Source organism: Dendrobates tinctorius, unplaced genomic scaffold, assembly GCF_039654945.1.
Source record: "Dendrobates tinctorius isolate UK_male_01 unplaced genomic scaffold, ASM3965494v1 ptg000085l, whole genome shotgun sequence".
Taxonomy (NCBI): Eukaryota; Metazoa; Chordata; class Amphibia; order Anura; family Dendrobatidae; genus Dendrobates; species Dendrobates tinctorius.
In genome coordinates, this window is record NW_027361753.1 from 8,421,728 (window position 1) to 8,438,045 (window position 16,318).

General features: G+C 41.9%; 1 protein-coding gene across 1 annotated transcript in view; it reads left to right on the forward strand.

Moving 5' to 3' along the window:
- Positions 1 to 12,123, forward strand: part of ST8SIA3 (ST8 alpha-N-acetyl-neuraminide alpha-2,8-sialyltransferase 3) — a 63,444-nt gene extending 51,321 nt beyond the window's left edge. Inside the window, exon 4 of the mRNA XM_073584836.1 lies at positions 314 to 12,123. Within this exon, the coding sequence (XP_073440937.1) occupies positions 314 to 596 (283 nt within the window). The 3' untranslated portion in view covers positions 597 to 12,123. The remainder of the gene's footprint in view (positions 1 to 313) is intronic.
- The last annotated feature ends 4,195 nt before the right edge of the window (positions 12,124 to 16,318 follow it).

Sequence of the window (16,318 nt, forward strand, 5' to 3'; positions counted from 1 at the left end):
GACATTGTGAAGGGAGGGGGAGTAGGGGAGCTGTTGTGATTGGTGTATCCTGTCTTGTCAGCTATGTGTAGAGCTGTTACCTATCATTGTAATCCTTCCTCTGTTGATAAGAAAACTGCTGAAAACTCTCCCTTAAGAGACAAGTAGTATGAGTCTAAAAATGCCCCAATGGCTGATGTGAAAATTGCAAGATTCCATTTTTTTATTAAATAATGATTGTGATATAAAATAAAGCTTATGTTCATTTACATATATATATATATATATATATATTTATTTATTTTTTATTTCATTTTTCTGTTTTTTTTTACAGATATTGGAAAAACAAACACTTATCTCCCAAGAGGTTGAGCACCGGCATTCTCATGTACACGCTGGCCTCTTCCATCTGTGACGAGATACACTTGTATGGGTTCTGGCCGTTCGGTTGGGATCCCAATACAGGGAAGGATCTTCCGTATCATTACTATGACAAAAAAGGGACAAAATTCACTACAAAATGGCAGGAATCGCACCAGCTTCCTGCAGAGTTCAAACTACTGTACAAAATGCACAGAGAAGGACTGACCAAGCTGACGCTGTCACATTGTGCCTAAAGACAAAGCAGGAAACAACAAGTGCCAATTGTTCTAAAAAAAAAAAAAAAAAAAGTGCCCAAATGTGATTGAGTAGACACCGGAAACCAACAAAAATGTAACGAAAAAAATCTTCTTCGTGATGACGTAGAATGTAAATTCCAGGAAACCAGGCGGGTCAAACTTACAGAGGTTTTCGAGGGGCTGTAAGACATTGGATCTTGCTCTAATGTGAAGGTCCTTTCCATTACAACAGTTCTGTCTTACTCCCAAATTAGGACCATAACCAAGGCGTGTCATCGTAAGGATTTAAAGGGGTGTTCCTTTTTTTTCTAAATATGGCTGAATTTTAAAAAGTTCTACAACTTTCCAATATACTTTGTGTTGCAGTTAGTGATGAGCGACCGTGCTGGGATAAGGTGTCATCTGAGCATGCTCGGGGGCTAACCGAGTGACTTCGGCGTGCTTGAGTAGTATGTTCGAGTCCCTGCGGCTGCATGTCTCGCGGCTGTTTGGAGCATTTTTGGGTACCAGGAGTATGAGGATTTTTTTTTTATAAAGCTCCAGTTGCCCCTTGAGTTTGACGCGCCTGTAATAATCATATGGTTTAATTTTGGGAGTGAAGCTCTTCCTCTGACCCGCATTGGCCCCATATTGGTCTATATCTTTGCTATTTACATTTTATTTTTCAATATGTTTCTACAGTTTGCAGAGTAGTAAAAGTGATCATTTTGCTACCAGGAAACCATCAGCAAGCTGCATTGGCAGATCTATTGATCTTGTTACAGTATGTGTCTCTATTTAGGACCTTAGTCATTTAGTGAATAATGTTGTCCAGCTATGGATGGCTTGTACCAATTTGGAAGTTTCGCTAATTGGATGGAGACCGTAAACAAGTAGGTAAAATGCAGTTGATAACGGTCTTACAAGGTGGGTCAGAGGAAGAGTGGGGTGTAAACGTCATACATCCTGGCATAGTCGCCAGATGTCCCAGATTTCTTAGTACTCATGGGACAAAAAGGGGCAGAGTTTAAGTAAATCTCAGCCCAAAAGTTGATGCTCTGGGATGGGCCTGGGGCATTCTCAGGAGGGGCCAAAAGTTGTTTTTTATGTAAACCCCCCCAAGTATGGGTGTTCCAAATTGGGGTTGGAAGTTCTTGGGAGGGACATGGGGTATGGTTGGGGGCAAAACATAAACGCCCCCAGAAATGTTGAATGTAACTAGATTGGCCAACAAACTAATATGCATGCATGCTTGCTGACAGTTTACTATAGGAAGATGTCGGATATGAAAGATTGGGAATGTTGGGGGCTGTGTACTTGCAGGGAAGCAGATAGGTCTGAAGCCATTTATAGCAGGATATTAGTGTGCCCTCAAAGTATCAAATAGCAGCACAAAAGATGAACAGATCAATCAACAGCAGCTTGCTGATGGTTTCCAAATTGAAATCTATCACATAAAACAAAAATGAATGAAGTTACTATATTTTATATTTTTCGGATCCAGAGTCAATGGTAATCTACGGTAATCTGAACTTTAATATTTGTACTATTTTAGCAACAGAGGAATTGTTCGTTTTCACTTAATGGAGGATGACACTGAAGGTATTTTATAAGAAAAAAAAACCCCCAGTGTTTTCATCCCTACATCTGCTGCTATTATTTATTATCACATGTTACGTTAACAATCAGGAGTCTGTATAGTGATGGTGTAAATTGATTTGCAGGACGCAGTCCGGTGGTCATCAGATGGGGGTCGTGCTGGAAACTGGTTCCTCTTCTGATTGGCTAATCAGTCGTTGCGGCATGACGCGCCAGGCAGGCTAATCATCAGAAGAGCCATGGATGCTAGTTGGTAAGAGGCGGCCCACAAGGCTCCCAACTGGCGGGCACAGAATACTGAGCTGGTTGCTGCACCAGGTCCTGCAAATCGATTTGTACCATCTCTACTTTCCATCATCGCCGTCAATCCGACCAAGCATTAATTACATTTTGTCAGTAATGTCCCGAGCTCGAATGTAGACGTAATAATTCCATCTATTCTGCACAATTCTACACAAAATATTTGACATTTATTTTGTTTGTTTTTTTATGTATATAGTCCCTAGGAATAATTTTTCACTGTTCGGAAGACATTTGGGTCATTGGCTTCTCTTGTTTTTTTTAGGCACTTTTTTATTTATTTTTTATTAAGCCTGATAAATGCCTGAAATCATGAGTGATCATGAGAACCTACCGCTTCGTTCATTAGATCTATCAGTCCTGTAGTCATATATACGACAACTACTCTCATTCACAATGAATAGAGTGGTGGTCATGGGCACTACTTCTCCCTTGTTCCATGATAATGGGGGACCCCCAGGTATCATACATTTATCAGCTATCCTGTAGACAGAGATATATGAAGAAACCATCTATAGTAGCCCAATGGACGTAATTATCATGTGACTGCCCTGTGAATATAGCGGTGGGGTATGTGCATTACCCCAATTTTGGGATCTTTCTACCATTAATACTGGTGCCTATGAATAATAAAGTGGGCACTTGTGACTAGAGAGGAGCAGACCCATAGCTGGACTGGCCCACCAGGGAACCGGAGAATCCTCCGATGGGCCCTGGCTTCTTCTTCATAGCTCGTAGTGCAAACCGTGCAGTTGCTATGGGGCTCTTGAGTGGGAGAGAAAGGTGGGCCCTCAAAATCAAATCAAGTGGGCCCAATGTTCTTCAGTTTGACACTGAGCGGACCCATGGAAGTTCTGGTTTGTCGGGTTTGACCAAACTTTTGTCCACAGTTTGCGTACCAGAACTTGTACCTTAACCCGATCTCCATAGAAATCAATGTGGATCTCTCGCTCTTTATACCCTCGAAGAGAAGTCTGTGTTTGGAGTTCAGCACTGGACACTAGGACTCCGGTACGAACCCTGAACGTTGCAGTTCGGGTTCGCTCATCTCTACTTGTGATTATGGCGGGTTCTGGTGAGGCTGCCCAACAAACCCTCTACCATGTAAAAGGCCATGATTTAGAGGTGCAAGGATTGCAGTCACACCCAGTACCCTTGAGGCTGGAGGTTTCCCAAACGGTCCCTTTGGCCCATATGAGAAGACCAATACTAATAATGACACGCCATAGTCGGGGTCATGATGGAGATTTTCCACTAGCTTCAAGTAATGCCACTGGCACCAGTCACAGAAATGGCCATTACCACTGGGTAACTCAACCAGTGCTTTTGGTGTAAGCAGCAATGCATTATATTTTTTTAAAGGGGTTTTCCCGTTATAATTCGTGATGGTATACGCCAAGTAGAAGCCATGACTTCCTAACCGATGTTGATCTGACTGACAGGGTCCCTGCCAATCCTTAGAAACCATAGAGATTAGCCACTTCTCATTAAAGCCATAGAGTTTGGACCTCTCGTACACTAAGGCCTGGACAGAGCTGCTAAATCCAAAACCCCCATAGATTTGCTTAGCAATGGTCTGCGACTGTACGGTTCCAAATGGGTGTGAGGTGGACCTGAGGGCATTCTTATTAACTACAATATTGATCTCAGTCAGGCTGGGCCTTACAGAGCAGAATAGATAATCTTCAATCAATTTATGTATTTTTTTGTTGCCCTAAAATATATAGGGGGAGATTTGTAATCCAGCATAAAAGGAAAACTGTGTTTGTCCCTCATAGCAACCAATCACAGTGCAGCTTTCATTTCTGAAGGCTCTCTTAAAAAATGAAAATTGCGCTGTGACTGGTTGTTGTGGGCAACACTAATAGTTTTCATACATTTGTCTTACACATGTTATGATTCTTGTGTTCATGGGGTCTTCATGGTTACAGATGGGGTCTTCTTCATGGTTACATATGGGGTCTTCATGGTTACAGATGGGGTTTTCTTCATGGTTACAGAAGGGGTCTTCTTCATGGTTACAGATGGTGTCTTCTTCATGATTACAGATGGGGTCTTCTTTATGGTTACAGATGGGGTCTTCTTCATGGTTACAGATGGTGTCTTCTTCATGGTTACAGATGGGGTCTTCTTTATGGTTACAGATGGAGTCTTCTTCATGGTTACATATGGGTCTTCATGGTTACAGATGAGGTCTTCATGGTTACAGATGGGGTCTTCTTCATGGTTACAGATGGGGTCTTCATGGTTACAGATGGGGTCTTCATGGTTACAGATGGGGTCTTCTTCATGGTTACAGATGGGGTCGTCTTCATTGTTACATATGGGTCTTCTTCATGGTTACAGATGGGGTCTTCTTCATGGTTACGGATGGGGTCTTCTTCATGGTTACAGATGGGGTCTTCGTTATGGTTATAAATGGAATCTTCTTCATGGTTACATGTGGGTCTTCTTCATGGTTACAGATGGAGTCTTCATGGTTACAAATCGGGTCTTCTTCATGGTTACAGATGGAGTCTTCATGGTTACAGATGGGGTCTTCTTCATGGTTACAGATGGGGTCTTTTTCATGGCTACAGATGGGGTCTTCTTCATTGTTACATATGGGTCTTCTTCATGGTTACAGATGGGGTCTTCTTCATGGTTACGGATGGGGTCTTCTTCATGGTTAAAGATGGGGTCTTCTTTATGGTTATAGATGGAATCTTCTTCATGGTTACATGTGGGTCTTCTTCATGGTTACAGATGCAGTCTTCATGGTTACAAATGGGGTCTTCTTCATGGTTACAGATGGAGTCTTCACGGTTACAGATGGGGTCTTCTTCATGGTTACAGATGGGGTCTTTTTCATGGTTACAGATGGGGTCTTCTTCATGGTTACATATGAGTCTTCTTCATGGTTACAGATGGAGTCTTCATGGTTACAAATGGGGTCTTCTTCATGGTTACAGATGGAGTCTTCATGGTTACAGATGGGGTCTTCTTCATGGTTACGGATGGGGTCTTCTTCATGGTTACATATGGGTCTTCTTCATGGTTACAGATGGAGTCTTCATGGTTACAGATGGGGTCTTCTTCATGGTTATAGATGGGGTCTTCTTCATTGTTACATATGGGTCTTCTTCATGGTTACAGATGGGGTCTTCTTCATTGTTACATATGGATCTTCTTCATGGTTACAGATGGGGACTTCTTCATGGTTACGGATGGGGTCTTCTTCATGGTTACAGATGGGGTCTTTATGGTTATAGATGGAATCTTCTTCATGGTTACATGTGGGTCTTCTTCATGGTTACAGATGGAGTCTTCATGGTTACAAATGGGGTCTTCTTCATGGTTACAGATGGAGTCTTCATGGTTACAGATGGGGTCTTCTTCATGGTTACAGATGGGGTCTTTTTCATGGTTACAGATGGGGTCTTCTTCATGGTTACATATGAGTCTTCTTCATGGTTACAGATGGGGTCTTCTTCATGGTTACAGATGGTGTCTTCTTCATGGTTACAGATGGGGTCTTCTTTATGGATACAGATGGAGTCTTCTTCATGGTTACATATGGGTCTTCATGGTTACAGATGGGGTCTTCTTCATGGTTACAGATGGGGTCTTCATGGTTACAGATGGGGTCTTCTTCATGGTTACAGATGGGGTCTTCTTCATTGTTACATATGGGTCTTCTTCATGGTTACAGATGAGGTCTTCTTCATGGTTACGGATGGGGTCTTCTTCATGGTTACAGATGGGGTCTTCTTTATGGTTATAGATGGAATCTTCTTCATGGTTACATGTGGGTCTTCTTCATGGTTACAGATGGAGTCTTCATGGTTACAAATGGGGTCTTCTTCATGGTTACAGATGGAGTCTTCACGGTTACAGATGGGGTCTTCTTCATGATTACAGATGGGGTCTTCTTCATGGTTACGGATGGGGTCTTCTTCATGGTTACAGATGGGGTCTTCTTTATGGTTATAGATGGAATCTTCTTCATGGTTACATGTGGGTCTTCTTCATGGTTACAGATGGAGTCTTCATGGTTACAAATGGGGTCTTCTTCATGGTTACAGATGGAGTCTTCACGGTTACAGATGGGGTCTTCTTCATGGTTACAGATGGGGTCTTTTTCATGGTTACAGATGGGGTCTTCTTCATTGTTACATATGGGTCTTCTTCATGGTTACAGATGGGGTCTTCTTCATGGTTACGGATGGGGTCTTCTTCATGGTTACAGATGGGGTCTTCTTTATGGTTATAGATGGAATCTTCTTCATGGTTACATGTGGGTCTTCTTCATGGTTACAGATGCAGTCTTCATGGTTACAAATGGGGTCTTCTTCATGGTTACAGATGGAGTCTTCACGGTTACAGATGGGGTCTTCTTCATGGTTACATATGAGTCTTCTTCATGGTTACAGATGGAGTCTTCATGGTTACAAATGGGGTCTTCTTCATGTTTACAGATGGAGTCTTCATGGTTACAGATGGGGTCTTCTTCATGGTTATGGATGGGGTCTTCTTCATGGTTACATATGGGTCTTCTTCATGGTTACAGATGGAGTCTTCATGGTTACAGATGGGGTCTTCTTCATGGTTACAGATGGAGTCTTCATGGTTACAGATGGAGTCTTCATGGTTACAGATGGGGTCTTCTTCATGGTTATAGATGGGGTCTTCTTCATTGTTACATATGGGTCTTCTTCATGGTTACAGATGGGGTCTTCTTCATTGTTACATATGGGTCTTCTTCATGGTTACAGATGGGGACTTCTTCATGGTTACGGATGGGGTCTTCTTCATGGTTACAGATGGGGTCTTCTTTATGGTTATAGATGGAATCTTCTTCATGGTTACATGTGGGTCTTCTTCATGGTTACAGATGGAGTCTTCATGGTTACAAATGGGGTCTTCTTCATGGTTACAGATGGAGTCTTCACGGTTACAGATGGGGTCTTCTTCATGGTTACAGATGGGGTCTTTTTCATGGTTACAGATGGGGTCTTCTTCATGGTTACATATGAGTCTTCTTCATGGTTACAGATGGGGTCTTCTTCATGGTTACAGATGGTGTCTTCTTCATGGTTACAGATGGGGTCTTCTTTATGGTTACAGATGGAGTCTTCTTCATGGTTTCATATGGGTCTTCATGGTTACAGATGGGGTCTTCTTCATGGTTACAGATGGGGTCTTCTTCATGGTTACAGATGGGGTCTTCATGGTTACTGATGGGGTCTTCTTCATGGTTACAGATGGGGTCTTCTTCATTGTTACATATGGGTCTTCTTCATGGTTACAGATGGGGTCTTCTTCATGGTTACGGATGGGGTCTTCTTCATGGTTACAGATGGGGTCTTCTTTATGGTTATAGATGGAATCTTCTTCATGGTTACCTGTGGGTCTTCTTCATGGTTACAGATGGAGTCTTCATGGTTACAAATGGGGTCTTCTTCATGGTTACAGATGGAGTCTTCACGGTTACAGATGGGGTCTTCTTCATGGTTACAGATGAGGTCTTTTTCATGGTTACAGATGGGGTCTTCTTCATTGTTACATATGGGTCTTCTTCATGGTTACGGATGGGGTCTTCTTCATGGTTACAGATGGGGTCTTCTTTATGGTTATAGATGGAATCTTCTTCATGGTTACATGTGGGTCTTCTTCATGGTTACAGATGCAGTCTTCATGGTTACAAATGGGGTCTTCTTCATGGTTACAGATGGAGTCTTCACGGTTACAGATGGGGTCTTCTTCATGGTTACAGATGGGGTCTTTTTCATGGTTACAGATGGGGTCTTCTTCATGGTTACATATGAGTCTTCTTCATGGTTACAGATGGAGTCTTCATGGTTACAAATGGGGTCTTCTTCATGGTTACAGATGGAGTCTTCATGGTTACAGATGGGGTCTTCTTCATGGTTACGGATGGGGTCTTCTTCATGGTTACATATGGGTCTTCTTCATGGTTACAGATGGAGTCTTCATGGTTACAGATGGGGTCTTCTTCATGGTTACAGATGGAGTCTTCTTCATGGTTACAGACGGGGTCTTCTTCATGGTTACAGATGGAGTCTTCATGGTTACAGATGGGGTCTTTTTCATGGTTACAGATGGGGTCTTTATGGTTACAGATGGAGTCTTCTTCATGGTTATATATGGGTCTTCTTCATAGTTACAGATGGAGTCTTCATGGTTACAGATGGGGTCTTCATGGTTACAGATGGGGTCTTTTTCATGGTTACAGATGGGGTCTTCATGGTTACAGATGGGGTCTTCTTTATGGTTACAGATGGAGTCTTCTTCTTGGTTACAGATGGGGTCTTCATGGTTACAGATGGGGTCTTCTTTGTGGTTACAGATGGAGTCTTCTTTATTGCAGCAGCTTAAAGGTGTTGTTTTGTTACGTAAACCAAGTTTAGTTGTTTTAAAACAAAAAGTTTTGCAACTTTTAAATATATTTTGTGTTCTATTTTCTCACCATTTTCAAGGTCTCGGCCTGCGGTCAGAGAATGGGAATCATTCTGTTTATGACTGGTCCGGTCTAGTCCTTCTGATACAGCTGCAAGGCTCGCTACAAAAAAAGTGCTCTTCATCTGTATCAGTGAGACATGTTTGGTAACAGTTATCGGGACCTAAATTTAAAGGGGCTGTTCAGTGTTAGAAAAACATGGCAACTATGATCATATTTACAACCCCTTATAAATCTGCTATACATCCATATATCCGCAATTTCCGCCAGGCATTTAAAGGGATATTCCCATCTGCAAGATCCTATCCCAATATGTAGTAGGTGTAATAATAAGATTCAATCACCCCCTTTATTAATAATAATTTTATTTTTATAGCACTGATATATCCGCAGCACTTTAGGAATATCCCAAAAAAAAAATGCAAGAGATTTAGAAAAAAAACTCGCCACATCTATCAAAACCTATCATTATTTAATGCGTAAACCGCAAAGAAGAAAATGAAAATAAAATTCAAAAATTGCTGTTTTTCAGTTAACGCATCTCCCCTCACAAATGCAATAAAAGAAAACGATCTAAACATTGTACGTACCCAGAAGTGACACCAACGAAAATTACATCTCAAAATGCCGAAGAAAAAAAAACCTGCGCACAGATCCATCAATAAAAAATGGTGACGTTTCAGGTCTCAGAAAAAGGTGACGAAACCCCCAAAGTTTTTTACAACATTGTAAAAAAAATTTGTTATCTACTAACCTATATATATATATATATATATATATATATATAAAGACTATAAAAGTTTGGCATTGTAGTGATAGTACAGGCCTGGAGAATTATATTGCCAAGTCATTTTTTTACTGCACGCCGCAAAAAAATAAATTGGCGGAGATGTATTTTTTTCTTTAACCGTTTCACCTTGTTTGGAATTTTTTTTTTCCACGTTATATGGTAAAATACAGAAGCAAAAAAAAAAACAAAAAAAGTTATGACTCTTGGAGTTAAAAAAAGTGTAATGTAAAAATTGTCCTTGGCGGAAAGGGAAACGGTGGACAGTAAGTAAGGAAACGGTACTTTATTTTTTTAATTTCTGGACTTTACTTTCACTGACAGCAAGCGATGCCTTTGAAAATGGTCATAAATGGTAACTCAAGGTCAATTAGAAAACTGCAATAAAAAAAGCTATAATAAAAAAATGCATAATTCCAGTGTCCGTGAATTTACTACCATAAATGCCGCTCCATCTGCACGTACCGTACACACATGGCACCTGGCAGACTGTTAGGATAGGTTTATACCGCACATCCTTTAAAACTTGATCATTTGTCGGTCGTGAGATTTTCTGGTAGTATTGTCTAATCTGCCGTCTGATATGTTTGATAGATAAACTGATCACAGTCATATATCTGAATTTGGAGTAAAATTAAATCGAAAATAATATATATTTATTTTTTCTTTTTACAACTTTCTCCAAATTGATCAAAGCTAATTAGCATTAAGGGTCCATCCTATAGCGTCCATGTCCATTTTGGTTGTCCACCTCTGAAAACAATTTTTTTTTTAACTCGAATATATGTATTTTAGGCTAAATATAATTTTTCAAATTTGGTTTCATTGAAAATTTTGGCACGGTTTGCCACTTACAGGCTCTTTCTTTTTGCCCAACCCTTCTGTATATTCGGGTGCACGTGTTACTCTTTCGTTTCCTATAGACCTCTTTTACAGGGTTCACTTTAAGCACACAGCGAAATTTAGATATAAAGCACATTTCCACCTAAAGTTTGAAAAAAAAAAAGTCCTTGAGTCATCCACTCATTAGAAATCCTTATATGTCGTATAGTGTCCGAAGCTTTGAGCACTGGGGGTCCAGGTGCTGAGACCCCATCACTTTGAACTTTCATTGTATCCATACACCACTCACTCCGCTCTCTGAAGCCGAGATGATCAACGCCGATCAGAATAGAATGGACACTGCACTCTACTCTTTTATTTTAGCGAGTGGTGGAAATCTTAGAACTCAAACCCAATTGATCAAAATTTTTGACATGTCAACATTTCTGTAAAATGAGAGTTATGGGCTCATTTAGACGTCCATTTTTCACGTACGAGTTCTAGCCCTGAAGTCTTATGAGGCTGTTCACACGTGCGATTTATTGTAGACCCAAATGGTCCTCGGAAAATCACTACGATGTGTCCGATATTGATCCGAGCGTCGGATCAAAATCACCAATGCAAGTCTATGGGTCTGTGAAAAAAAATTGGACTGCACTCTGATGCCATCTGAGTGTTGTCTGTTTTTCACTGACTGATAGAAGAAGGTGGAGAAACTTTTTTTTTCATCATCCTAGGAAATCTGACGAAACTCTGATAACCCTCTGCTGAAACTCAGATAAAAATCACTTCTCGTACATGAAAAAAAAAGGACGTCTGAAAGAGGCCGTACACCTTAAACGGAATGTTTAAAAATTAAGTAACTTTGAAAAAGTTTCAAAATTCTACTAATAGAAATCTGTGTCTCCATGGTAACAGACTACAAAAAAATTATATGTAGTCTGATCCGGCAGTCATCCTTCCTACCAAATACTTGTTAGCAAGACCTAATAGACAAATGGAAGGGAGCACGGCGCACCTTCACTGTCGGTTCATGGAGGTTCCTAGTAGTCTGTAACGGCATAAGTATGTGTAGGAGCTGCATTCACAAAACGGTGGGAGCTTTATCATCACGTCATGTTGCAGGATGTCCCATATCGGAACCACTCAATGACTTTTATCTGTAGAAACACTTTATTTTAGGGGGTGATGTGCTTTAATTGCACAGCACAATAAACTAATCCATCGGTGTCTCTGTGAATGTCCGCCGACATTGCCCGTTCCTCTGAATAGATCCGCCCCGGTGTTTTCTACGCGACTTGTACATTACACTCATTATATGAAAGGCCATAATTCCGTATTCTCTGACGCTGATGTAAATATTTTCTCGTCCGGTCTGGAATCTAGATTTCTTACATTGTAGAAGTCTTCTCCATATTGAATCGTATCGGTATTTTGTGAATAAAAACCGCAATGATTTCACTTTTTCTTTTTTTTTTTTAAAGTAATTGATGGATGTAATGTGCCGACACTTGAATTTCTGTGCCAAAACACAGTCATGAATGCATTGATTTTAATAATAAAGATGTCATTGTGCAGATGTGCTGTGATTATTCTCGGTCTACAGAATGGATCTGAGTAGGAAAATTCGGAGGGAAAATCTGCTGCACACCCGACCGGTGTGAGCATACACTAACAGGGGCACTTTTAAGAGACCTAAAGGTAAAAAATTAATATACCCATCATTTGCCTATGTTACCGATTCTCATCTGTTCTCCCAGCTCTGGTCTCCTCACTCCTTGCTGCCTCGGACTATCCAATTTCATGACTTGTCAGCCATTGTGTAGACATATTGTGTGACGCTTAGACCCCAATTCATTTTTTTTCTTTGTCTAGTTTTTGATGTGGTTTTTTTTTTACCTATTTTTGATGGCACCTTTATCCTCTTTCAATTTGCACTTTATTACAAGTTTGTTTTATACAGTGCCTTGAAAAAGTATTAATACCCCATGACCTTTTCCACATTACTCCCTCAAACTTAAATGCATTTTTTTTAAACTTCGTTTTTATTATTATTTTATTATACATACAACATTGTAGATATCATTCAAAGCATATATATCAAAATCTCTATATTGGAGATTGCATCGGTATACATGACAATAAGACAAAACAACCACAAAATCGGGGAGAGGGGAAAGGAGGAGAGAAGGAAGCACCTCAGAAACAGGTACAATTTTTACCCATTAGACACTTAGTATATTTGCCCAATCTTAAGCTCCGGACCCACCGACACCAAAGTACATCCAAACCACCTGGCAGTGTCTCTCAGTAGCGGTTCTCCCAAGGACATCACTGTACAGGTATCTCCCCCGTAGTAGCTGCTCCTGATACCAGATCGTCGGTCAAAAACAAGTCTCAATGTCACTCTGGATGTGTTGTGGGAGCATAGAGATAAAGCTTTTCCAAGTTTCAAAAAAGGCCTGTACCCTTCCCTCCTTATGCAAAGAGGCCTCGACCCAGTCCTTCTGAAGCAGGCACGACAGTTTTTCTAGAAATATTTTGAAGGGAGGGGCATGGTCATGGATCCATGTCGGCAAAATGGCCTTAGTACCAGCTGCCGCCACCAAGTGCAATAGCTACCGAGACCCTGGAGAGCAGGTGTATGTATCTGGTTTTAAGTATCCAAATATGGCCCATAAGGGTTTGTGTTATGAATGAGTCACCGAGGAGGAAAAACAAAAACAAGCTAAGCCACAGAAAACCAGAGAGGTTGGTAACTAAGCGGATTGCAGACCCCTGATCCTATCCACACAACTAGCAGTAGCCGTGGAGCGTACCTACGATGATCCTAGACGCCTCATCACAGCCGGAGAACTAAATAAGCCTAAAGCAAGAAAAGGGGAAATCTAAACTGCCCGAGAGCAGACCCCAAAGCAATAGACAGCCCCCAAACATGTATTGTCGGTGAGGCAAGATGAAAACACAAACACAGATAGAAAAATAGGCTGAGCAAACGATGGGGCCCACACTAACTAGAAAGGACAGGAAAGGAAAGATGCTGTCTGCAATCACGCACAAAACCCTGCCAAAAAATGTCCAACACTTTCTGATAACAAAAACCCTGAAGTCGCTAGACTTCAATTCCCTATATCAGCACTCTGGTATATTCTGAAGACAGAGCAAAAAGAGACCAGTCTGATCAGGGACAAAAAGCAAACTAGCATAAACAGAGACATAAGAATGGAAATTCAGCACAGCCCCAGCAGGGGCTGGCTGACCACAAAAGCTGAGTAAACCAGACCAAATCTCATGTGAAAAAATAGCACAGCACACTTAGCTTAAGAAGGCAGGAACAGAACTGGAAACCAGAACCTCAGGGCAGGAACAATCACCAGCACAAAATTAGGGAGTCGGCTGTCTTAAATCCAGTCAGAGACTCCTGATGTCCACTCACCGTCCTCCTCAGGTGGCAGGTCTCTGCCATTTAGATCAGCTTCATTACCTACTGTCACCACTAGAGGGAGCCCGGATGGAGAACTCACGACTCCTCTGTCAACACAGCCAGCTCCACCACCCTCACCAGAAGCCAGAGGTAAACCAGAAAATGAGTTCACAACAGTACCCCCCCTTGAGGAGGGGTCACAGAACCCTCATCCACGCCACCAGGCTGATCAGGATGGGCCCGGTGAAAAGCACGAACCAATCTATCAGCATGAATGTCTGAGGCAGAGACCCAAGAATTGTCCTCCTGGCCATAACCCTTCCACTTGACCAAATACTGGAGTCTCCGTCTAGCCAGGCGAGAATCCAGTATTTTCTCTACCTCATATTCCACATTACCTTCAACCAACACAGGGTCAGGAGGTGCCGCCATAGGAACCACTGGCTCAACAAACCTCTTCAACAGAGACTTATGAAACACGTTATGGATCTTAAACGTAACTGGAAGAGCCAATCGAAAAGAAACCGGGTTAAGAATCTCCAAAATCCTGTAAGGTCCAATAAATCTTGGCTTGAACTTTGGAGACGCAACCTTCACAGAGATATTTTTTGATGACAACCAAACCATATCACCCACTTTAAACCGGGGACCAATGGTCCTATGCCGGTTGGAAAACCGCTGGGCCTTTTCTTGAGAGAGAGACAACTTATCAACCACTTGGTCCCAAATCTGCTGCATTCTCTCTACCACAGTGTCAACACCTGGGCAGGCTGAAGATTCTACTTGCCCTGAAGAAAATCGAGGATGAAACCCAATGTTACAGAAAAAGGGCGACATCAATGTGGCAGAACTAGCTCTATTATTTAGGGCGAATTCAGCCAAGGGCAAAAATGAGACCCAATCATCCTGATCTGCAGATATAAAACATCTCAAATAGGACTCCAAAGTCTGGTTTGTTCTCTCAGTCTGCCCATTTGTCTGTGGGTGAAACACAGAGGAGAAGGATAACTGAATTCCCAGCTTGGAACAAAAAGCTTTCCAAAATCTGGAGTCAAACTGGACTCCTCTGTCCGACACAATGTTCTCAGGAATCCCATGCAACCGAACCACCTGTTGTAAAAACAAGGGCACCAACTCTGAGGAAGATGGCAGCTTTGGGAGTGGTACAAGATGCACCATCTTAGAAAATCTAACACAAATCACCCAGATAACAGTCATTCTCTGAGAGACAGGAAGATCAGAAATAAAATCCATTGAGATATGGGTCCATGGCCTCTTGGGCACCGGCAAGGGCATCAACAACCCACTAGAATGAGAACAGGGTTTAGATCGGGAACAAGTCCCACAAGACTGCACAAAATTCCTGACATCACGAGATAAGGCGGGCCACCAAAAAGACTGACTCACCAAATCTCTGGTACCAAAAATACCTGGATGACCAGCCAACGTGGAGCAATGAAGTTCAGACATCACTCTCTTCCTCCACTGGTCAGGAACATACAATTTTCCCATAGGACAACGCTCAGGTTTGTCCTCCTGAAATTCTTCCAGGGCACGTCTCAAATCGGGCGAGATGGCAGAAAGAACTACCCCCTCACCTTGGATGGTAGTAGGTTTGGTCACAATAGGAGAATCAGCAAAGAAACTCCTAGAAAGGGCATCTGCCTTAACATTCTTAGTGCCCGGAAGAAAGGAGACCACAAAATCAAAACACGTGAAAAACAACGCCCACCTAGCCTGTCTAGGATTCAAGCGTTTGGCCGACTCCAGGTAAATCAAATTCTTGTGGTCAGTGAGGACCACAACTTGATGTCTAGCTCCCTCCAACCAATGTCTCCACTCCTCGAATGCCCACTTCATGGCCAACAATTCCTGATTCCCCACATCATAGTTGCGTTCAGATGGGGAGAACTTTCGGGAAAAGAAGGCACAGAGATTCATTTTAGAAGTCACCGGATCTTTTTGGGACAAAACAGCTCCTGCACCAATCTCTGAAGCATCTCCCTCTACCTGAAATGGAAGTGAGACATCAGGTTGCCGGAAAACCGGAGCAGAAGTGAACCTCCGCTTCAGCTCCTGAAATGCCAAAACAGCCTCCGGAGAACAATTCAGCACATCAGCGCCCTTCCTGGTCAGATCAGTCAGTGGTTTGGCAATACCAGAAAAATTAGCTATAAATTTACGATAAAAATTAGCAAAACCCAAAAACTTCTGGAGAGCCTTCAAAGAAGTGGGCTGAACCCAATCATAAATGGCCTGTACCTTGGCCAGGTCCATTTCAATAGTTGACGGAGACAAAATAAATCCCAAAAATGAAATCCTCTGTACACCAAAAAGGCATTTTGATC